The following is a 24,813-nucleotide window of genomic DNA, read 5'->3' as shown; positions in this document are numbered from 1 at the left end:
AGCTCCCAAGCCATGCAGATAGCTGGGTCAAAGAGGCAGATACCATTTCTCCTAAAGTGGTGGAGGAGAGGAGAGGTTACAAGTGAGTTCAAAAGACACTGCAAGCACAGCCTTAGAAGCCAGGGAGTCTTTATGACAAAGAAAACCTTAACATGTTCACAGTGCCTTGGGAGCCTTGTGAAGCTATAGTGTGGAGCCAGTAAGTGAGGTGAGGCCAGAGTGCTGTTATTTTCAGTCTCTCAGGAGATGCCAAGGCTATTGTTTGTAGTCTTAATTTTCTTTTTTATATATTTTATTAATTTATTCATATTACATCTCAATGGTTATCCCGTCCCTTGTATTCTCCCATTCCTCCCTCCCTCCCATTTTCCCCTTACTCCCCTCCCCTATGACTGTGACTGAAGGAGACCTCCTCCCCCTGTATGTGCTCAGAGAAGCATGGGGGAATGGTAAAGTAGAAGGATCCAGAGGGTTCTAGAAACCTACAAGAAGAACATTATGATAGGCAGATCTGGGCCCAGGGGTCCTGCTCAAACTATGGCACCAGCCAAGGACAATACAGGCAGTAAACTTCAAATCCCTACCCAGATCTAGCCAATGGACAGGACATTCTCCACAGCTGAGTGGAGAGTAGGGTCTGACTTTCACATGAACTCTGGTGCCCCATATTTGACCACGTCCCCTGGATGGGGAGACCTGGTGGCACTCAGAGGAAGGATAGCAGGCTACCAAGAAGAGACTTGATACTCTATGAGTAGTCTTAATTTTCAGTAAGCAAAGGGCTATGGGTCGGGTGGCTAAGAGCTTGAACAGCGTTCCCACTGTCAGCCAGCTGGTAAGTAAGGCAAGATTGAAAGCACACATGCCCAATGGCAAAGACAAAGTGTCCATCAATGGTCTCTCAGAAAATCTCATGCCTGCTTCACTAGGACAGATGCTTTGTTGAAAACTGTAGAAGGCCCACCTGAGGATGGTCTCTGTGTACACTCTGTTTATGACAGAACAGTTATCCCATCTTATTAACAGAAAGGAAAGTGGATGCTTCACAGTTACTGGCATTCTGTGATATGTGTTATAAAACATATAAAAATGTAATTAATCTCTGGCACCTCAGAGGCAGCTGTTAACACTGGAGACCGTTTTTGTACAATCTGTACGGATAAAGTGACTCACTGGTCTCAAATGTAATGGGACTATATTTGTCATAACTGACTGAGGAAGCCAACTGTTCCCTGGACCCTGAGGTCATGCTCCATTTAGTCTGACTTCCCCAGATGCTACTGTCCTTGTCCAGCTGAATTTAATTCTCTCCGCTCCATGGAAGAGCTTAGAGCTCCAAGATGTAGTTGGTTCCAACGTGTCAGAGAAATGTGCCTCAGCTACGTGTGTGTGTGTGTGTGTGTGTTTGTGTGCATGAGAGTGAGAGCATGCGTGTGCTGGAGTAATTGGCTCTAGGCTTTCTTCCATGGTAACAGGCGAAGCTTCTGACATCAAGCAGCTATTCAAAGGAAAGGAAAGGAAAGAAAGCTTCCTTTTTTTGTCGTAATCCCTGGGGGTGGGGGTGGAGGGATGTTCTGTGTGTGTACCATATATGCCGTCGTTGCCTTGAAGAATGACATGCTTTGGTTTGTTCTGTTGCCCTCCCCCTTTGTTAATTCTCTGTGTTCTTTTTCCTTTGTGCTGCACGATTAGGACCCTGCAGTGGGACACAGACCCCTCAGTGCTCCAGCTGCAGTCAGACTCAGAACTTGGGTATATGTCCGCTCTTTTGTTATTCCATCTGTGATTTCTCTGCTACAGTTGTGTTGGAAATGCTGGAGCTGTTAACTGCTCTTGCTTCCTTCCCCTTTTGTTGAGACTTCCAGTTTGATAAGTTTCTTTTCTTCTGTTAGTTTTTCTTCCACAGCTTGGGAGAAAGTCACTCTTTGTGGACAACACCACAAAAAGATGACTTTTGCCCTCCCTCCCCTGGTTAATTCCTACTAGTGCAAGGTGACACTGACCCCAAAGAAAATGACAAACCAAAGCCTATACCTTCACTTAAAAGTGGGACACATAAGACCTGGCATTGGAGAGCCCTCCCCTCTCGCTAACCACTAACCTTGTCTGGGTTCAGTATGAAAATGTTGTGTCTTGTTTGTGTTACTTCTTTTTCATTGGTTAGAGAATTTACAATAAACTCTTAATTTCGATTAAGTTATGAATAACTACATTTTTTTAAAAGAAGAAGTCAATTTTAAAAAACAAAAAAAGAGTCAATTTGCCCAATATTTCAGATACTCAGTGTCGGGGAATGTCTCCTGAGGAAAAATGTTTTCGAATGGATGTCTTTTAGAGAGTGAAGGGTAGCTTCTGCGTTGAAAAGTCATCCATAAAGAATAAGTCCCACGGGCTTTAGTTCCTGGTTTCCTTAGAAGATTGGAGTTAGCTGTAGCCACACATGAGATACTTTCTGTGGGAGCTCTCACAGCTCACTCTCAAGCTCAGAAGAACTGATTCTATGCTTTCTTTGGCTTCAAGTACAGGTAAAGCAACTTGAAATCAGCCATAGCAAGAGTATCTACACAGAAACTGAGAAAGACTGTCATGGCTGCCATGATGTCCCCTCCCTTCGAGGTGACATGATGGCATTTTCCAACATAAGATTAGATACTTCCAAAATAGATACCTCAACATTTTATAGCAACATTTTTTTTTGTAAAAGTAAACCAAGATATCTGCATATGGGCATCTGTTTACTTATTATTTATCCTGAATTTTTCAGCTTCCTAGGCCTATAGCTCTGGGTTTCCATCCATTTCAGCACCCACTGTGTAGTTCAGATTAAATGACATATGTATGCAGACATTTTTGTTTGCAGAAGTTTGTAGCTGACTCACAGGGATGCTAAACCAAGAACCATAACATCTTAGCTTACTAGTACATCAGTTATAAATAAGTTCGGAAGATAACTGGAAATTTATTTTGAAAAATTAATTACTAAGTTTGGGGTTATTTTTTTTTTTAGTTGAAGACTCCTTAGTTTTGGGCTATTTTGTTAGACCATCCATTATCTATTTTAAATTATATTTTTTTAAATAATCAAGAAATGTGACTATCTAAAGCAGAGAAACAATAAGTATACACTGAGTTACAGCTCACATTGTTTCAGTATGGCATAGTGTTTTTAAAGATAAATAAATAAGTAGAAGGGAGATGGTAATGGTTTTTGTACACCTTCAAGTTGGCATACTGTAGGTGTGTTGTGGAATTGCTAAGTTGCACGTGCTGATATGGAGTAGTTAGGGATTTTCTTGCCTCTATCTCTTTTTTAGGTGGAAGTGCAGCATGCAGATTAAAGCATCCTAAGGAGAAGGTGCTCTCTCCTCAGCTGTCCCATCTCACTTCCAAGTAGTCAGTGAGTCAGAGAGAGACAAAGAGATGTGTGGCTGTGCACTGAGAGGGGCTTGTTTTAGCGAGTTTGGAAGGAATTATCAGAGAACATTTGAGAGATATTGTTTTAGCCAAAGCTACAATTTCAAATATTGCAGCATGACAGTTTCCCTTTCTGGCAGGTCTTATATTTGGGGTACCGAAAGTTTATGAAATGCTCCATAGGCAACAAGATTTTTGTTGAGACAGTTTTATTTCCTCATCTTGAAGTTGGCATGAGATTGACCCTAGTCTGTAATTTTCTCCGTGTCTTCACTTAAGAGCTGTACTGAAATACAACTGACAGAAAATGCTATACAGGAGCTATTGAAATTGATGTTTGGCATGCATACATACTCATCACGTTGTCACTGCCATCAGGAAAGCAAACAGTTGTCACCCCCAAAAGTGTCATCTACCTCTGCTTGGATTTGATTGTTTCATTTCCTGTACTTATACGATATTTAATTTGCCTTTGCTTATGCTGACTTACTAAAGTGGAAATGGAGGCTACTTCTATGCCTGTCTCTCTGCTCTGCACCTTTGTGCTATTGTTACTAAAAGTTTCGTTTTTATATATGTTATAAAGTACATTAAAATGTGCCCTTTCATTCAGCCTCTGATTTTTTTTAAAGAGACTTAAATGACGAAAGTAATGTTGATCCACACAGTTAATATTTTTTCTAATGTTCTTCATTTCTTTGTATAGACCTGTATTTCTCCTTAGTGTATCCTCCTCCTCCTCCTCCTCCTCCTCCTCCTCCTCCTCCTCCTCCTCCTCCTCCTCCCCCCTCCCCTCCTCTTCTCATCCCCCTCTCCTCTATGGGTATCTTCCCAGTGAATTGTCCTCATGTTCACTAGCAGTTTCTACTTGATGAGGCCAACTGCTTTTCAGTTCAGAATGTGTCTTTCAGTTCTATGGTATAAAGTTGGGCCATTTTTACATTTTCCCTCTGCATTGAGATTCTTACCACATGAGATTTGTACTGCTTATCTTGAGAGCATAGGTCTCCCACATTTATAAGCGTCTTCATCACTGACATTTTGAATCCTCCACTGGGTGAGGCACATTTCTCCATGCCAGTGGTGTTGCTTTCCGCAGACTCAGGTTGCTCTTTCCTCTGAAACGTCTTTTCTCTCTTCATTCCCCTTAGTGGCCTGGTTTCAGCACAGTAGACAAAGCATTACTTCTCTGGGTCTTCACAGACCTGCCCTATGAGATGTCCTTACTATCAACTCAGTTAGGGATCCTGGATGTCCCCTAAGCCTCTGTGCTCATGCAAACTGGCATCTTTTTTTCCCTTGTGGTTCCCTGGAGGCTAAAACTCACTAAGTCCCATGTGTTCCCTGACACAGCGAGGTAGGATCCAGTCCCTCCCACAGAAGCTGGAAAAGTTGGGTTGCTTGTTGTGTGGTGTGACCTCTTCAGTCTGTAGGAAACATCTAGGTGCTGGCATTTGTTACCCACTAGCTCTCTCTAAACCAAGGAAAGAGTCTGCAGTAAATGCCTTTATGCTTGTTTAAATGGCAGGTGCTTTTAAAGAATTGTGCTGTCCTTTGTCATCCGTAAGAGTTGAGCAAGCCTCAGTCCACAACAGCTTTTAGATATAGGCAAGTTAGAGACCAGTCTCTAGCAAAGTGGGGATTCTCTATGTGGATTTGGTCCCTCTAGAAGGAACTTACAGAGCATCCTTCTTTTTTCCCTGACTTGAACTGTGGAGTTGATCCACATAGGAAATTTCCACACACTCATTTATACTCTAGGGACCAGGATTCCTTGTCTATTGGACCCGAGAAACCAGTGAATTCGAAGTCAAACCCTCCAGAAGGAGCTGAAAAAGGCATGATAGTGGGTGTACAGTATGGTTCTTTTTATGAAGGAACTAAGAAGTAGGCTCTACTGATAGAGCAAGAGGGCTAGAGTCAGGGTAAGGGCCCCCAGAACTGCTTAGAAGCCCCGTTTCTGTTCTCTGTCGACCTCAGTACTAGTAAATAAATACCCAGCCTTCCAGCCCCCCAGTTAGACATGTTAGAGCTAGAATTCCAAATGGCCAGAAAAACAATGCTTATTACACATTTGGTACCTTCTGCAGGAGAAGATGGAGCCTTATTTTTATCACTAGAATGAAGCATATAGCGGAGAGCCTGGGTTGTGTCTGTATTTCTAGAGGGCGAGTACTGGCTTGCCCTGTTAGCCTTTGGTTGCAAGCAAGTTAGAAGCCAGATTCTTGAGCAGCAGCTAAAAATGTCAGATATTTGATGTCCTACCTACACATCCCCTGGGGAAGAGCAGAGATTAATCCTCATTGCCTGTTGCTCTGTGCTGTGGCAGGGCAAAGGTATAAGGAGAGATTTGAGTGCTTGACTTAAAGCTGCTTTTTTTCCCTCTGTGGTCCCAGGTGGCTGGCTGTGCGTGTTGAACTAGCTCCCAGAGACAGGTCGTTTGGTAGCAGCCTTTAAGTGTGGCCCAAATCCTTTAGCGCTCAGAGGGAAACAGAGATGATGTTTGCTTTCTGATGGTGAGCATGGGCTTATGGTGAGACTGTATCTCAGCTTCTCACACTGATCTTGAAGTGAGCTTCTTTTTAGTCCTCTTACTTCTGGTATTTACTCAGAGGGAGTTTTCTAGTGTGTTTGACAGGTGCCCTGTAGGGAGACAGAACATCCTGAGCCTCCTATTTTGCCATTGCCTGAGGTTTTCCTTCAGGTCAGGTATGTCTTTTGTTTTAGGGTCTTTGTTTATTTGTTTGTTTGCTCGCTTGCTTGCTTTTGTTTTATTGCCATCAGAATTCTGAGTATTACTTTTGTGAGAATTGGCTATATTTGGATTCCTTAAATCCTTAAGGTTTAAATATAGATATTGGGGGGACTGGGGAGCATGGTTACTAGCATTTGCTGGTCTTGTGGAGGATCCACGCCCACAGTTCAGTTTCCCACACCCACAGGGTGGCTCACAACCATTTGTAGCTCCAGTTCCAGAGGATCTGATGCCCTCTTCTGTCTTCCATGAGCTTCTGAAAAAAGATAGTGCAGAGATGTACACTCCAGCACACATGCACACACACAGAGAGAGACATACATGCATATACACCGTCCTTTCTTCATTTATTTCAATTTATTTAGCTCTGTTCAGTTGAGATTATGAAACTTTTGTTCAATAAATACATCTTAAGCTTTCTGTTTCTTTGGGAGCATTTTTGCTTCAGGATCATTTCTTCTTCACGCAGCTTCTCTTCCCTTCGATAGACTCAGTCCATCTCCCCAAAACTGAACATCAAGTGGTGGCCCTGGACCCTAAGCTCTATCTAAGAGGGAACAGGGAAGACGTTCACTGCAATCTCTCCTTCAGAGTGCCATAATGAACCCCAGCTTCTCCGTTCATTTATTGGCTCCCTTGTCTGGGTGGATTTTGACCTCCAGTTTCTGGTCTTCCCACCTTGGTTGGCCTCAGATTTCCTAGGTTACAGCACAAGTCACAGCACTCAGATGCTCATAACAAGCCTTTCCAGGCTAGCTCTTGTAGCCATCAGCCATGGCTTTGGAGTCCCTGCCTCAGAGTCAGGATTTGTACCGTGTTCTCTATAATTTCCCCGTAGGAAGCTGGACTTGCATCGATTCTTAGCAGTCTGAGAGAGCAGAGGAGATTCTCTTATGCCTGGAGAATCCTTGGATTCCTCCCTTGGTCTTGATATTTCTCTGATACAGACTGCAGATGCCTGTGCCCTCTAAGTGCCTCCTCATTCCTGGGGAGTCTGCCCCTGCCTTGCACAGACACTGTGCCGCCTGGGTTTGCTTCTGTATCACATCGGCTGGAAACGCTCTGAGGACGGCAGCCTGGGCCAGTTGTGAGGCTCATCTTGTTTTCCCTCTTAAGTGCATCACTGTTATTTTTTTTTTATCATCTTATACGATTTTATTTTATGCAAGAAGTGATTTGTTATCATTTCAGCTAGAATGGGATATTATCTGGTTCTCGTGACTCCATCTTGAACCAAAGCAAAAGTGTTTTGCCCCTGATTCTGGATTTGTATGTTAACTGCATGTTCCACAAATCAACTAGAAACTGAAAGAAATACAGAAGATGATATGGAAAGAAAGAAAACGCTCCAAGAAAATGATAAATGAAATGAGAAAAAAAGTTTGGCCTATTGGTTTGTTTTAGCTAGGCCAATACTTACTGATATACTGAAAACACTTTTATTTTTTACACTACTACTGTAATAGAGTAAGCAAATTAAAAATGCTAAGAGAAATAAAATGAAAAGACATAAGGAACAAGTGAAGTTCCCTACTGAAAAAAAAATTATATATATAGGCAAAGAAGCAAATAAGTGAATAGGTAAAGCTGGAGTTGACTGGGCAGTTTGGATAGAGATTATACTGCATAAGTTGCCTTTAAAAAAGAACTTAAGAGCCAGTGTTCCCAGTAGATAAGCAGTCTTCAAGGAGACAAATTTCTTTCTATGATGAAGGAGTGAGGCTGGGTAGGGAGGAAAATATCCTAAGTTGTAAGCAAAACGGGACTCCAAATTTTTAAATTCAGTAGCCTAGGGCTTGCACAGCATCTGCATTCCCTTCTCTGAAGCCTCAGGCTTGTGTTCTCTGTGCTCACTAGAGCATCAGACTGTTGATAAGGCTGCTGGACCACTGAGCAGAAAAGACAGAGTTGCAGGATGGATCTCAGCAAGAATTCGGTTGCTCCTCCTTGAGGTGGAGCTAAGAATTTCTTTCAGTCTTTGATTTAATAACAAAAAGCAAAGGAAAGGCTTTTATTAGACCTACTTACCATGTATTGCCAACTTGTTCTTTGTGGTGCTTGGTATCAAACTCGAACCATCACACATGGCAGGCTGCACATGTGTTAGGCAAGTGCTCTGCCACAGACTGCATCCCAGCCCTGTCAACGAGTCTTCTGCATCGTGCACAGACATCTCTGGTTTCAAATAATTCTCGACATTTCCCACGTAATTATATGTCTTAGTTAGGTTTTCTATTGCCGTGAAGAGACACCATGACCACAACAACTCTTATAATGGAAAACAGTTAATTGGGGCTGGCTGTCAGTCTCTGGGGTTTAGTCCATTATCGTCATGGCGGGAAGCACGGCAGTGTGCAGATAGACATGAGGCTGGAGAAGGAGCTGAGAGTTCTACGTCCAGAAAAATGAACTGGTTTAAGCTTCTGAGACCTCAAAGCACACCCGCCAGTGACACACTTCCCTCAACAAGGCCACACCTACTCCAACAAGGCCACACCTCCTAATAGTGCTACTCATATGGACCACATATTCAAACACATGAGTCTCTCCTGGCCATTCCTATTCAAACTACCACACCATTATTTTTCTTAAACATCATATAAGTTGAGCTCCCAGGCAAGCCAACAATATCTGTGACTTCAATAACGTTCAATTACAATTACACTTTCCATAAAAATGAAATGCAGAAAGCATCTTAAAACACACATGCATGCAAATCAAAACATACTAATAAAATGCACTCCAGAATCCAAATACATAGATGAATATTGACTCATTAAAGGGCTTCATAATTTGGTTTTAATGCCACTGATCAAAACTTTGCTGCAAGAGAGGGAGGAAGTACTTTCCTCACCTCTTACAATGATCACTATTTGTCCCTAAACATTTCTCAAGCGGCTGATGTTTGTCAGCCTTTATTTTATGCCTCAAGAATTTGAGCAAGCTATTCTAACTTCCTGTTCTGCAGTAGCAACTGCATCTTGGAAATGGCAGTGCTCCTGTTGCCTTCAGGTTCAGGAAAATGAAATCCATTTGGAGAAGAAAGTGCACACTTACTGAGAAGTTCGGTGGCTTCCTTTCTTGGCTCCAATCACATAGCTTCATGTTACAAACTCTGTGGAACTTACTCAAAGTCACCAAGAAAATAAAAGGTCAAGCCTAAAAAACACTATATATTATATCTGGAGCAACGTTGGATAAAAGCACATAATTCTGTCCCACCTGTCCCTCCTGTTTTACAATTCCCACTTCTCATGCTTGAGGGCATAGCCTCCACCAGGCTGCCTGTGATGGCTTTAATTCTTGTCCACCTCAGAAGTCTTGCAAAATTTGCTTGTCTTGCAGAATCCAAAGCAAACCTTTTGGGCTGCAGCCATTGATTAAGCCAGCATTGTCATTTGTTTCTTTTCAGGAAAAAAAAAAAATGGGTCAGCAGCCAAACTAATATCTCTGCACAGCTTGAAGCAGATACTGTGGAAACGCAGGAAATGTGTCCTAAAATGATTTTGAATGCAAATATGAAGGATGAAAATTCGTCCTGTGGCCAACTCCCGTGCTGGTTCTCTGGGGGTAAAACACCCACTAGTCTGAGCACCGAGGATGCTGTGTGTAGCAAGACAAACACAAAGCCAGTTACTCTCTTGGTATTGCGCCCCGTCCTCACTGTCCCTCTCTCCCAGAGGAGCATCCCATCGCCAGCTCTGAAAATTTGCTCATAAGATGTTACAGATTGTCCCCCCCCCCCACTGGTTCCAGAGCAGAGTATTTAGGAAACAAATCAATTCTTTGTCATTTGAAAGTAATTAATTAATTAATTAATTTTTTGAGAATTTCATACAATGTATTTGATCCCATCCACCGCCCCCCGCCCCACCAGCTCAATTTACCCTATCTCTCTACTCATTAGACTTTGTGTCCCCTTTAATGGTGTTGTTTTTAACCCACTAAGTCCAGTTTATGCTGCTGGAGTAGAGAAGTCACCACCATCTCACCCTGCTGTGAACCCTGTGAGCCGCGGTAATGGCTGGCCTGGCAAGCTATGTCCACCCCTGCAAGAGTGTGGCATGAATATTATGGGAGCAACCAAGCGCTTTCTGGTTGGACTTAAGGCCCGCCCCACAAGACAGAACCTGTCCCTGGCACTACTGTCATTGTCATTCTTTTAAACCCTTTGTGTTACAACAGCTCCTTTTCTGTGGCTGCAGCATCTTCTGAGGTGACTGCCAAGGGCCACATTTTCACCTTCATTTTCTCTCAGCTCCATTTCTACCCTTATAAAACTCCTCCCCGTGGATTCCCGTGTCTTCCAGTTATACCATTCATTTCTCTTCCTGCAGAACACGAAGCCTTAAAATGTCACTAGCCCATTTCTTTCCTGCACCCTCTATCTGAAGCTAGCTATTAAAGTAGCTCTCCATTGTTCTACCGAGTTCCATTCTCATGGCTCTAGACCAAGTCTCTGACCTTTGTGAGACACTAACTGGGAGCACAGCCATTGCTTTTCTGGCTGCTACCCTTGCCTTGGTGTTCTCCTGCATTTCCTGTTCAGTTCTTGAACCTCCCCTTTCCTCCCTCTTTGCTTGTGGATCTTTCCTTTATTCCTCTTCCTCCACACTCAGCTTCTAAGATAAAGTCACTTTCCACACCTAACATCTGGCTCCTGATTTTATTTGTCCTGTGTTTGTTATGGAAATATGATTTAAACGTTGCTTTGCAGCTGTGAAAGTTGCTTAGTAACTCCCAATAACTGTTCAGTGTCTATATAATCAAGTCCAAGTTCTTTGGTTTCTAATAATCCTCAGTATGCCTCTCTAGATTCATCCCAGGGCCACGGATCTCCCAAATCAAAACTTCTACTCTACAAAACTAGGCTTTCCGGTGGCAAATGTAAATTCAGTTCTCAGATCTTTGCATATGTACAACAAGCTGCCTAAAATGTGGACCCTTCCTGCTTGCTAGAGCTTCCTTTGGGATTTAAACCAGGTCTTCCATTCTCAATGAAGCCAACCCCAATTATCCAAACACATAGCAATCTGCCCACCACGCTGTCTTCTCCCAGCTAGGTGACTCATTCATGTTAGCATTTGCAGTCTCAAGTTCTTTTTTGCTGTCTGATGCATACATCCTGGCTCCTCAGTCTCTTTGTGCTGTAAAGCTTTGGCATAACGCCTTGCTCAAACACAGTTTATGGTGGCAATAAGTGATGCTGATAAAAGCAGTATCCTTACCACTCCTCCAGGGGACTAAATACTCCACCCACATAAGCTGTTGAACAGGAAGAACGTGTTACTGTTATCAACCTTACTCTAAGGGGTTATCTATTAAAAACACTTGAAAAGCCTTTAGGAAGATAAGTAAGAAAATCTCTGGCAGCATCTTCAAATGTCAGCCTTGGGATTGACACCGATGACACTAAGCAAGAAAAAACAATAAGTTACAGTAGAACATGTGCCTGATGCAGACATTGTTTTACTTATCTGGCCTTGGCCTACTTTGATACCTGGCCAAATGATTCCTTTTCCCTGAGAACATTTGTTCCTGGTTTTATCTCTTTGTCTTCCAGGCTTCCTCGTGTCCAGAAATGCCCTTTACTGCAATGACTTTCTTGAGTCATTTCCATGACTGTGAAAGCCGTACACTAGCCTCTGATCCCCCACCCCCATCCAGACATTTTTTCCAGTGAGCAATCTGATTGGTAGACCACTGGTTGGTGAATGCTCTGAAATCCACCCACATTTGACACTATTTTTGAGGTGTCAAGTTTTTGTGATTTGGGGATTCGCTGTTTATAAAATTAGGAACGTTCTGAGGTGACTCAAGTTGACTTTAATTCTGACTTTTCAGAAATAATGTTGCTGACTCCTAATGCTGAAATTTAGGAAAGGGTCCTATGGCTGTCAGGCCGTCTATCCATTGTAACTTACCATACGATATCAGTGCTTCTGCCTTTCTCTGCTCTCCTCATCAGTTTTGATAGTGAAAGAATGCTAACAAGAGCTGAAACAAGAACAACTTAATATCTACAAGGAAAGAATGACTCTGGACCCCTAACTCATACCATACACAGAAAGTAATGCAAACAGATCAAAGGCCTAGATGTGAAATTTCAAACTATAAAACTTAGAAGAAGATGGGTATAAATCATCAGAGCCTTGGAGTGAGCCATGATACTTCAGACACACAGCCAAACGATAAGAAAAAAAATTAAAATATACATTTAATTTAATTTACATAGAAATGTTTGCATTTCAAAGGACACCATCAAGAAAGTGAAAAACAACTCACAGAACAAGAGAATATATTAACAAGTCATATATATGATGAGGGTCTAGTGCCCTATGTACATATTTTTTTTAATTCAATAGAAAAAAAGGAACTCAATTTTTTTCAAAGATATTAAAATGATATATAAGCACCTGTAAGAGATGGTGGACATCATCAGCTACTGTGAGGTAACACTTTACACACACTAGGTGTATGGTTTTAAAAAGTAGATAAGAGTTGAGCAGTGTATAGAATTGCCATACCTTGCTAATAAAGATGCATTATAAAAGGACAATTACTAAAACAGTTTGGCAGTTACTCAAAGCTGAGCAGAGTCTCCACATGCCCCATTCCTTAGTTACCTTCCTACGGGAACTGAAGCCGTATACCCATACAGGAACATGGATGTGAATGTTGACAGATGTATTATTCTTCTCTCTGTGTGGGTATTTTTTTCTTTTACTTAAAGATTACATCACTTTCCCTTTCCTCCCTCAAATCTTTCTGGTGTTCTTTCCCTTTCTTTCTTTTGAAATTATAGCCTCTTCTTCTTTAATTGTTATTGCTTTACACACACACACACACACACACACACACACACACACACACACACACACCTTACTTGGTACTGGATAACCAACTAGGAATTTCACCCCTGGGGCATATCATTTCTCCCACTCTCAGCACTCCTTAGTTGTCTGTTGTTCTTTGTAAGTGAGGCCCTGGGAAATTTCCCCACTTCTCCATTTGCCCATCTCTTAGTGTTGTCATTGTTCCGGCCTTGTTTAGATAGCCATATTGTCCAGGGTGTAGCCTCTCTATAATTTCTAGAAGATAAATCCTCACGACAGATTTCCTGTCCTTTGGCTTTTATAATCTTTTTTCTCTCGCTTCTGAAATATTCAGTGTACCTTAGGTGCAAGAGTTGTGTTGTGGGTTATCAGTGTGGCTAAGCTTCTCACAATCACTTGTTCTCTGCTTTTTAACTGGTAATGGTTTCTTGTTTTTTTGTTTTGGTTTTTATTGCAGAAAGAAGTATATTTGATGAGTGGTGAGAGCTATACTTGTGGGAGCTGTAAGGATAACTATTTAGAATGCACTTAGAATTAAGCAGCATTATTGTTAACATCTAGGCATGGGCCAACTCAAATACTACCCACTGGTGAATGGATTAAAAACAATGTATGTGAATATAATAAGATATTCATCATGAAAAACAAATTACATGTTAACTCATGCTACATCAATAAACATGGAAAACAGAGCTGAATGGGGGCACTGGTTCATGTGGGAGTAATTTTCTTGAGCTCTAGTTCATGACAGATTGGTAGCTGGGCAGATTGGACCATGCTCCTGGACACTTGGCTGTCTTTTCACTCTTAGAGGTATCAAATAGCCTTCTTGAGCTTGAAGCAGCATCATTTCTCATTTTCAACGTTCCTTTGAGAAGACAAAATCCAGGTTGGATGCAGCATTCCTTTGCTCAGCCAGCTTCCTTGCATCATTAGTAAGGCCAGGAGAGAGGAACCTACCAGGAAGACTCAAAGGCATAAAGAGGATTCCAGCCCCAGTCCCATCTCTGTGGAGATGTGGCCCCTGTGTCTCATTAGAACAATGTGAAGTCAGCTTATGAGAAACCCATGGCTCCATTACCCAGTGTGTCTAGGATAACTTACCAACGCTTCTGGGTTTTAATTGGAAGACATCCCACCCATTTGTTCCTAGTTTGCACACTGCAGTTGAGTTTACCTATTCTTCTGCTTCTCACCTTCTTATTCGTCTTGCACCTGCCCTGCTTGCTAGAGAGTCATAAGGTGGATTGAGAACTTTCTCCACATTTTTGTGGCACTAAGCCATGTGCTCTGGGACTTGGCTGCTGGCTGGGGAAGTCAAGAGGCTTCTGCTCAGACAGTGAAGTCTACCTCTCGACTCTTTGATATTACCAGGCCAGTGAAACACAACCTTTGGTGGTCTTTGGGATTCCTGGGGCTGGGGAGTTGAGACCTTGGGGAAGGTTCCAAGTCACAGATGAGGGCTGCTGGCTGCGCAGGTTTTAGTGCTATGGATTTATGGTGGGAATTGTGACTTTGCAGTCTTCTCTCAAAATGCTGATTTGGAAAACCAGCCCCAAGACTTCACCCATTTCAGTTCTCTGTGTGTTTATTAAACACTGCCACAATTTATCCATATAGATGAGGCTTTATTGTGCTTTTTAAGTGATTAGGATGATTTTCTTCATTACAGTTACATAAAGCCCTATATAAATTTAGTTTAGCCATTGAAATGTTTCATTAAAGCCTCTTATTTTAAAGAATGAATTGCCAAGGTGAAAATGCACAGGATGGTTTAACAATGATGACGAACATCCAGAACGTGATCCATTTACATTGCAGCCTCTGCTTTCAGAGCATTGGTCCTGCATTTCCCTCCTATCTCCTCTCTCCCTTCTGCCGCCAAGCATTTGCTTCATGACTTTTCCACGTGTGACTCTGAATAAGCCCCATAGTGCAGAGATGGATGGAGGAGATGCAAATTAGAACCTTTCCCATCAAGTCAGAGCAGAGGAGCGTGGAAAGAAGTGAATACAAGGGCGGGTACCAGGGGCTATAGGCAAAGTGACTGTGTGCCTGGACTACAGGGCTATGATGGCGGAGCAGCAAAGAGGCTCTAGAGGCAGAACAGGGAGCTCACATGGAATCATGAGCTCAATCAAAGGGAACAACAAGTATAATGGTATTAATGCGACAGAGGGTTCTCCCTTTATTTGTCAAATAGTTTCGCTACTCCTTTGAGTTAAAGAACCATGAGCTCTTAAGGCTTTAAACAAAAATAGTGAAGCAGATCCTTAATGTTTATATTTTAAAGGCACATCCTATATGTTTTATCTGGTAGGCATACTTATAAAATAATTTTGTCATCTGATAGAGTTGCAGAAAAGTTTTGGGGAAATTGTATATTGAAAGACTGGGAAAACCTATGTGTTCTGGACCAAATGAAACATTGGCTGGTGTCACATAAGATCTGCAGTGAAGATACTCCATTGCAGATACAGCTAAAAGGAAAGGCTTGCCTATGAAAGCACACCAACCTCTGGCTAGTCCTTCTGGGCCCATTAATGCCAGGATCTATTTTGTGGTACTTTACCCTCAGAAACAGGTGCTTTCTGTAACATCCTGGAAATCTAGGCCAGGCCTTTCTCAGGAATCCTACCTCATATTTATAAAACAAACACATATGCTTGGACTGAGTCTGTGCCAGGTTGTGAAAACTGTGTTGCAATGGGTGTGTGCTCATCAGACATTAGACAAGGCCAATGTGACACACTTTTCAAGTGCCCAGCACTTTGGTATACTGTCCAGTAGACCTGAGGCCTGCTGCTTACAAGCCTGGAACAAATTTATCAGCAACACTGATGCCTGATCATCTGTAAAACTGAAATGATGTTAAGAATTTGTATTCAGGATAAAATAAGATATGTTTAAAAGGTTTAGCATAAATATATGATTGTAAGAACATCCAATAACCCTAAAGAATAAGTTTAATATAAATGTACATTGTCTATAACTGTAGCTTAATCAATCCTGAGACTGTAGGGCACTATGTAATATGGCCAAAATAGCGTAGTGGTATTGTAAGAGTTGTTTTCCAGTTTTCAGTCCTTTGGGGCAAGGCTACTTTCTGGATCAAGAACCACCATTTGCCAAACTGTCAACAGTTCAGTGCCCTGGGAGATCAACATGGCGACAGCTCAGCTTTCGTTTATTTATGGTGGCTCAGGTTGAGCTTGGACCCTGATCTCCCAAATATAACACCACTGAGAGGCTGGTGGAAACTTTTCAATAATTATTGAAACAAGAAAATATTTTGTTTTCGTTAGATAAACTCATTTATTCAAGCTAAGTTTTGAAAACTTGGAAATTTCACAGTGATACTTTTAATTAATGCAAAAGCAGATGGAGTGGCCAAACCCCAGACCATGGTACCCTACCAGAGTAAATGAATAAATGAATAAATAAATATACATAAAAAATAGAAGTACAGTTCTCAAATTTTATTACCAGAGATAATCAACTCTACGGACTTAAAAAAAATCTTAAATTTAGAATGTTCATGAATATGCCTCTTCTGAGGTTTTATAAATTAAGCTCTATCATAATCAGTCAAAATTATATCCTAAAAACCAAGCTGTCTGAGCCAAGAGCCTCAGGGTATGCCAGGCATCAACGGCAGGCTGTAAAACATTAGCCTCATGTAACCTCATAACTTGAGGTTGGGTCCTCAGTTAACCAGGAAAAAGGCAAAAACAAAAACAAAAAACCCATGGGACTTGAAATGATTTGCCACTTACCTATATCTTTGAGGATGGCAAATGACAAAGCAGAGATGTGAAGTTTCTCAGGGTACAGTGTCTGAGTGGTTTGAATAGATCAAAATGGATTATCCAATTGTGTACTAGCTTTCACATACCGACGGCCTGTTTCTCATAGTCCAACAAGATAGGCCTAAAGTGGATGTTCTGTTAGCAAGATGCCCAGAACACTGTCTGCAGGGGTAGTGGTCACTTTGAAGTGCATGGAGATTCCCCAGCCTCACACGCACTGGAAGGTTAGAACCTGAGTGAATGCTATGTCAGGGTGCCCCCGACTTGAAGAGGTGGTAGAGTGCATTCCTGGGCCTTGTGGTAATTAACTGTCTTACTGGGCCCTAGGAAGATGAGCTGGGTGAATAAACAGAGCTGGGAGCTTTGCTCCAAGCATACCTGATATGTCCACTCACATTTCCCCTTCGTTTGTATCAAGGAGAGGCCATTGAGGAAGGAAAATATTCATCTCTGATGCAAGAAAGTTTTAAAATAATACCTTAATTTTCTTCCTTTCAAACTCTAAGCCTTTTACTTGGCCTGGTTATTTTTTGTTGCCAGTCCGTGTGTGTGTGTGTCTGTGTGTGTGTGTGTGTGTGTGTGTGTGTGTGTGTGTGTGTGTGTGAGTGTTCCTTAAAGTTTCTTTAAGAAAGGTATGTAGAGCTGGGATATGGGGACCAGCCAGAGACTATGGTGCATTCTTGTTTTTCAGAGGTCCAAGTTTTGGGCCCATGTGGATAAACCTGTGTGTAGGCAGGGCTGTGGTTGGGTTTACTGTGCAGGACTGCAGATATGCCCAAGTAGGCTTTCTCTCCTGCAGCAATGTCTGTCTACCTGTTTGCTTGTCTCTTCTGCGTGTACTCTTACACACCACATTAACTATTTTAGAAACTTAAAGAATTGTTGATTCCTTTGGGATGGTTGGGAAATGTCCATGGATGTTCCTGGCCTTAATGTACATTCTCTATCGTGTTTCCTTTTCTGATAATAATTTGAACAGAAAGAAATGAAGCCATGATTTTTACCTGTACCAATGAAGCGCAGTAACATGAACAGGATGTGTTCTTATTGGTCTGAGCTAGAGAGGAGTTGGAACTTTGACTAAGGGATGATTACGCCTTTCTCTTCTTTTTCCTCTCTCATGTGTGTGTCCATCTGGACAATTTGGAAAAAGAAAATTTAAAAATGCCCAATTCCACTGCAAAATCTGAATCCTAAAAATAAAGTTCAAGAAGCCATTCTAAGATGTGTATGTCTGAAAGTTGTAGGTATGCATGTACATAAAATATATATGATTTTTGCATGATGTATACACGTTGCCTCTGCATTACCAATAAGCACAATGGAGGCACCATTATCTCTGCTCCCAGATGAGGAAGCTGAGTCATGGCAGGGGCAGGCGGGGGGGAAGGGGGTTGGGGGGGGGGGGCGCTGAGTGGCTGTGTAAGACTGTAAGACACACAGTTCAGGACTGCTCTGTGCTTTCCCATGGGCAGTGCTGCCTCTATGGGTGTTTGTTTTTTGGATAACTCAGGAGGACCAGATTTTTGGGGTAAATCATACTTACCATGCAGGAATTTGGCTTAGGGGAAGCATTGGATTAGGACTCAGGTCAATAATAACATATGCATGTATGCGGTCAATAGTATTTTAACTCTGGCTCCACCAGTTATAAATCATATGCGTTTGAGCAATGGAGCTGAATTTTTTCTTATATAAAACACCGACAATGACAGCCAACTCTTCACAGAGATAGCATGAAGACAGATGACATAGCGGGTGCAGACACATCTGGAAACATTTGAGATGTTACATAAATACTCAAGTACGGTTACTTGCCTGGTCACAGCTGCTTTGGGGCTACTAAACTGAGATTCTATTAGTCTATGCCATTGTTATTTTCATTCATTTGTGCTGTCTTAGTGTGCCTTACAAACACATTCATTCACTTACTGATCAGTCTCCATCTGGATAAATGAGACCTTTCACATTCTACTTTGGAGAAGGATTCTCACTGTTGCTACTTTCACAAGCAGTGTGTTATTCCACTATGGAATCTCCTTTATGCAAATGTGAAATTCCTCAAACCTCCAAGAAATTAAAATTTACATTGCCAACAAAAACTCCCTGTAAGCATGTTATCCAAGCATCATCAGAGATGCTCAGAGATAGACGTCTCTCTTGAGTTGGAGCAAGAGAGACTTCCGTTTAGGGAAGACTTCAGATAGGGAAATGGAAAGGCCATTGTAAGAGACTTATGTGACATCACCCATCCAGTCTCCACCCCAGGGACATTAGCCTGACACTGCACTGAGACGCTGAGGGCACTTGAGTTTGATTATTTTTGTGCTTGCAGAACTGACATGTCTTTTGAAATAAAACACATTGCCTTGCTAAGCGTTTGCCCTTTGCTACTTGCAGGAGAAGACTGCACAAGCTGGGCGTGTCAAAGGTCACCCAGGTGGATTTCCTGCCTAGGGAAGTAGTATCGTACTCCAAGGAGACGCAGACCCCTCTGGCGACTCATCAGTCTGAAGGTAAAAGATGGCTTTTGTTTTCTTTACATGCTGTGTCTGCAGAAAGTAGTGCCCGGAGATAAGACCCTTTGTGCTGACTTCATATCCCTGATGTCTTCGTGGGATATAAACAGAGTGGCACCTTGAAAGACAAAGATGCCTTTGGCTCTGATCTAGAAGGTTCTGCTGAGGGGACTCTTTCCTATTCCTCCCACATGATAACCTTTGTGTCAAGTTCCTGTCCTCATGTGTGGAGGGCAGAAACCATCAAAGTAGTGAACAAACACTTTCATGGTACGCACAGGCAGACACACACATACATATAAATAAAAATAAGAAGCTTTGTAAAGTCATTCACCATCTGTTGGGGCAGCAACCTGCAGCCCACTAACTGTTTCTAAAAATAGAATAGTATTGGGTCACAGATGGTTTCAATCATTTACACTTATGGCTAGTTTTTCCCTATTATGACCTGGTTGAATAGACATGAAGGGGACCTTAGCTGGCCCACAAAGCCAAAAATTTTGCACCTAACCCTTTACAGAAAACCTTTCCTGGGCCCTGATTTTTCTGAGTGGCTCACATAAAAACACACAGGTTAACAATATGCTCAGGCCTCCCTGATGAGACCTGATAGACCGATCAGATGGTGAGGGAGGAGCTCCCACCCCTTCTCCCCGACCCGGCCAGAGGTCTGGCGGAGAGGAATAGGGCAGAAGAATGGGGAAGGGTGGAAACTGGAAGATAAGAGCCAGGGGATAACTTTTGGAATGTCACGTGAATAAAGTATAATAAATTTTTAAAAAAGCAATATTTTCCATGCCCATTCCATGTAGATGAGTGGGGATGGGACTGTATACCTCTTTTCTGCCTCCCAGAAAATATCAAGTGGAAAATGTATGTGTGAATCTCAGAGAATTACTAAAAGTCAATGTGATGGTTAACCATGATGTTCAACTTGCTGGGATTAGAGTCTTGATGGAAATAAGCCTCTTGGGCATGGCTGTGGCGTTTTCTAGATTTGCTTAGTTGAGGTAGGAAAATACTTGGTATAGGTGGGTGGTACCGTTACATGGATTGAGGTCTTGGGCTGAATTAAAAGGAGAAAAGGACCTGAGCAACAGCATCCGCATGCCTTTATTGACTTGCACCAGTGGCCTCAAGGCTCTGCTCCCATGGCCTTTCTGCCATGCTGCACTGTGTTTTCCAATTGCAATCCAAAAGAAACCCTTCCTTAGGTGACTCCTTGTCAGGCATCTTTATCGTAGTAACAGGACAAGGAACTAATGCAGACAACAATAGGAAAAGTTAAAGCTGATAAATTGGACTGTTTCTTGGATGTAAAACATCGTGCTGGGGGACAGAGATGGGGCTCAATGGCAGAGTGCTTCCCTCACATGTATGGAGCCTGGTGCAGTTCTCAACACTGTGAGACACAATGAACAAGCAAGCACATCACCTTGAATTAAAGTTATATGAAAATCATAGAGATGTGTATACAAAATAGGATAAGTTGGGTGACATTGCTAGAAAGTGGCATTGCTGACACAGCCGAGCAAATGATCTCTTCATGTGTCACTGGCGTGGTGCAGAGAAGGCTAGGATTTTGAGTTCCTTCTTGCTGTATAGTGAATATTAAGCAAAATCCTAAATGATGAAGTATATTTGCTTTTCATACTTTGTCTGTAACAAATATAAACCAGTGCAGCGTGGTTTGTGCAAGCTACGGACCGTTTTTATTTGGATTGTCATCGCATGTCAAAATGAAATGAAATCTTGTTCCTTGAAGGTCAGGCTGCCTGCAGACCTTGTGGAGGGCTTTCCTCAGTAACGATTGCTGTGAGCTGGAATTTTGGATAGTAGGGCCTATTGGGCCCTGTGAGAAAAATTAGCAAATTTTAGCAAACAAGTAGCACCCTCTGGTGGTGAAACTTTAAACAAACGAGCCACCAAATGAAGGCCTTGGCAGAAAATGCCATGCTAAAAAAGCCTTCAGGAGTCCTGTCCTTGGGCATGCAGACAAGAGCAGGAAGATCATTAAAAACCAACCTCACTACACAGCCAAAACTTTTGTTTAAGTTAGTTTGCCGCCAGAAGTATTTTCAGAACTGGAGCTAAAGGTATGTTTCTTTAGGTTCAAATTTGACCCATAACATAAAGTGATACAATTGAAATAGGAGGAGTGAATTATTTTTAAGAATGTGTATACTTTAGATATTGGAAGTGGTACAGAAATATTTACAAGGGGAGATAAATTAAGGATGAAAAGGCATCAACGCTAAACTTGTAAACTGGGATAGATCAAAAGGAAAGGCCCGTGGAGTTCATTTTATTACTGCACAGAGACGTTGGGAGCCCTCATTATGCTGTGGTCCAAGCAGCAGGAAAGGAGGAATTTATTTCTTAGCAATCAGCAGAACTTCTTTCTGTTTTCTTAACAAGACCCATCGAGCTTTCTTGTGGCGATGGTTGAAATTCCACAATACAGAATTGAACCCAAAGCCAGCTACCGGGGCCTACAGGAGCTCACAGTATTAAAGTAACATCCAATTCATTTAGACAAGAAAACCTCCTTTATTGTCATCTTGCCACAGAGCCTGGACCCTTGGCCTTTGGCTGCCTGGCTGTTGAGGGTGCCCAGTGCTCACCTTTCACCTGCTGAGTGAGGTGGCAGGAAGTGGGAACACAAGTGTCAGCAATGGGAAGTCCACAGCAAGGTCCTTCAACTGGGAGACTTGGGTGGGTGCCCAATTTAGTGTTGGAGCCAGGGCAATGTGGTCATGACAAGGACAGCCTTGCAGCCAGGAACTTCCTAGCTGAATTTTGCAGCACCGTGAGTCTCTTGGATGGATGGATGGATGGATAACATTTGCAACTGTTGTGCATAAAAATCCCACACGAGCTCTTTATTAACCATAAGATATAAAGGCTCATTTTTTAACTCATTGTTTGAAGACAGAAAATTAATGAAGCTCAACCTAGCAACTTCAGAGCACGCATATGGCCTGACTCAACTGGAGCTCTAGTGAGGTCACACGCCTACACAGATGCGTTGTACTTATACAAACACAGGGGAGTAGTTTGGATTCCCAGGAGCCTCTGCCTCCTTCCTCTGCCACGCACTACCATGTCCATTCTCCTCACAGTGCATTAGCCTCTCACATAATGATCGGCTGTGAGAAACACTACAAAATGGCTTAAACTAGGAAGATTCAGCAATCAAGTCTCTGTCAATACCATTCTATCAAGTAGCTGAAGCCTTCGTCATCTGGTTAGGTCATTAGTCACATGGAAAGGTTGACAATGGAGAACTCTGATCAGGGCAGGCTATCTCTACCCTCAAATATTTTAAACATATGCTTTTGATTTCCAAGTAAGGAAAGAATATGAATATATATATATATATATATATATATATATATATATATATAATTTCCTTGCCAAATTGCCTCTGCTTTGCATGTTATTATTTCCCTGACTGTCCATGAGGTCAGAAACCAATCTGGTGTGTGTTTATTACAATGAGCTCATGGCTGGTGAGCAACAGGCACCATGCAGCTGGCTAACTGTAAGTCTTCCAGATTGCTCTGGAGCCCCCCAGGTTCTGCATGGGCCCTGGGGCAGTTAGAGTGTCTTAATGTGCTGGGATAATGACAGCTGAACTGGACAGAGGAAGACACTGCCTGATGGTAATTTCGAAGTTTCTCTGTCCTTCCCCTTCATGCTATCTGATAAATGGGAACTTGCGCCCCATCTTGGCCACCTCCTGCCTTCACTTCCATCCGATCTCTCATTTCTTGCTTTCAAGGAAAATGAAGACTACTAGCCTTTTCCAAGCACCCCCGAAGGCTTGTGCTTCTGTGCCTGTGCTCATGCTGTACCCCCTTTTGGGATGCCTTTGGTCAGGAGCATGACCCAGGGTCAGATCCTTGGCAATTCCTTCCTCTTACCACGGTCAATGTCTGGTTCCTCTGTCTTATGCTGTATTGGTTCCTCACATCCTTCTCCTAGGCTGTGATCTGCCTATGAATGAGCAGAGTGGGTGTTCTTTACTCATGTTGTACCACACACAAGACCTGGTTCAAAGAATGCACTCACAACACAGGCAGACGAGAGAGAGAGATGCATAGGATGAGGCTGGAGGCTGAAGGAGGAGGGAATGGGAACCCTTGCATTTTCTGGAGTGAGGTGGGCCAGCGTGTAAAATTTATAAAGGTTTTGACAGACATACTATATAAGGAATATTTGTCTTTTCAAGAGAGCTTAATGTTCTTTCAGCCACACTCCTGCTTCTGTCTTCAGGTGAGCATAGGCATTAGCTGCCCACGACTGTGATGGCGACACTAAAGAGGAAAATTACAAGGGCAGCCTGGGTTGGCCCAGGATAGAACAGAGCAGTGTACAAGCTTCACTATGTAGAGATGTCTTTAGAGGAACTGAGATGAGGGTAGGCAGTAGTTTCACCTTTGTATACCAAAAGAAAGATATTTTCTTGGTAGGGAAATAATTTCTACCTTGACTTCCCATACCCCCCAGGGTACACTCACCACAGAAGCTACAATCCAATGGTTGTTGCCTGGAAAGTCAAATAGTCTGCTCTGATATTGTCCAATGAAATCATAAGGTGCCACTGATAATTTTAATAATGTATTTTTTGTTAACTCCATCATTTCAAGATATTCAAATCTTAAAATGTAATCAGTGTGAAATTATCAATGAGACATCACTCTTCTTTCATTGTATATAAACTGAGTCTTCAAATGGTGGTTTGCAGCACATCCTAATTCAGAATCATTTTTATTAGGAACACTTATTGCTGGATTTCTCTAACTTTATGATTAAATAAGGAGATCCATGTGCAACTGTTTTCCAAACATGTTCAGACTTTGCCCAGTAACAGAATTTAATGCCCATTTTAAACTTTAAACCCAAATTAACTATAGTGAGATAAAAGTACATTGCCTCAGTTGCACAGCTAACCCTCCAAGGCTGACTTGTAGCACAAGGTCAGTAGCTCTTGTATTGGACAGCCCAGGTCTCTCAGGATCTATCATTTCATAAGTCCTGAAGCTGAGATGCAGAACACCCATGTGAGCTTCACTCTACCATCACTGTGGAGAAGGACCATAGTAAGACCTCCCTGATGCAGGCACACTCCTGGGATGATGTGTTATGGATGTCCTTTCTTCTGGGAGATCAGCCATATCAGACAGGATTAGATGATTGGACCAAAACAAGGTTGTACCCAGCAGGGTAACTCAAGTAAGCCCCAAATATGCCTTATCCTTATATCAGAGGCATCTGTGGGAAGCTTCTGGGTCTCCCTTTTGCATTCTGAGTTGATTCCTTTGGAGATTTGTCCCTTTCACCCTGTCAGATGTAGCACCAGAACTCATGGATGACATTGTTGATTATCTTGGCTTTTGTGGCTGCTTCATTTCCCTCCTCCTCTGAATCCATGAAATAGTTAAGATGGAGGGCTGCCCTGCCAACAGATTACTTAT

At 42.3% G+C, this 24,813-nt stretch overlaps 1 protein-coding gene across 4 annotated transcripts in view; it reads left to right on the top strand.

The window, feature by feature from the left end:
* DYNC1I1 (dynein cytoplasmic 1 intermediate chain 1) overlaps window positions 1-24,813 on the top strand; it is a 290,036-nt gene that overhangs the window by 55,468 nt on the left and 209,755 nt on the right. For 2 of the 4 annotated variants that reach the window (XM_084784776.1, XM_084784775.1), the window contains exons 5-6: window positions 1,693-1,752; window positions 19,215-19,330. In XM_084784776.1, coding sequence (XP_084640902.1) covers window positions 1,693-1,752; window positions 19,215-19,330 — 176 coding nt within the window. The remainder of the gene's footprint in view (window positions 1-1,692; window positions 1,753-19,214; window positions 19,331-24,813) is intronic. The other 2 variants (XM_084784778.1, XM_084784777.1) reach the window with 1 other exon arrangement.

The sequence above is a fragment of the Acomys minous genome (genome assembly GCF_964271855.1).
Source record: "Acomys minous genome assembly, chromosome: 6".
Lineage (NCBI taxonomy): Eukaryota > Metazoa > Chordata > Mammalia > Rodentia > Muridae > Acomys > Acomys minous.
The sequence above is the reverse complement of the archived record's forward strand: the minus strand, read 5'-3'. Positions and strand labels throughout refer to the sequence as shown.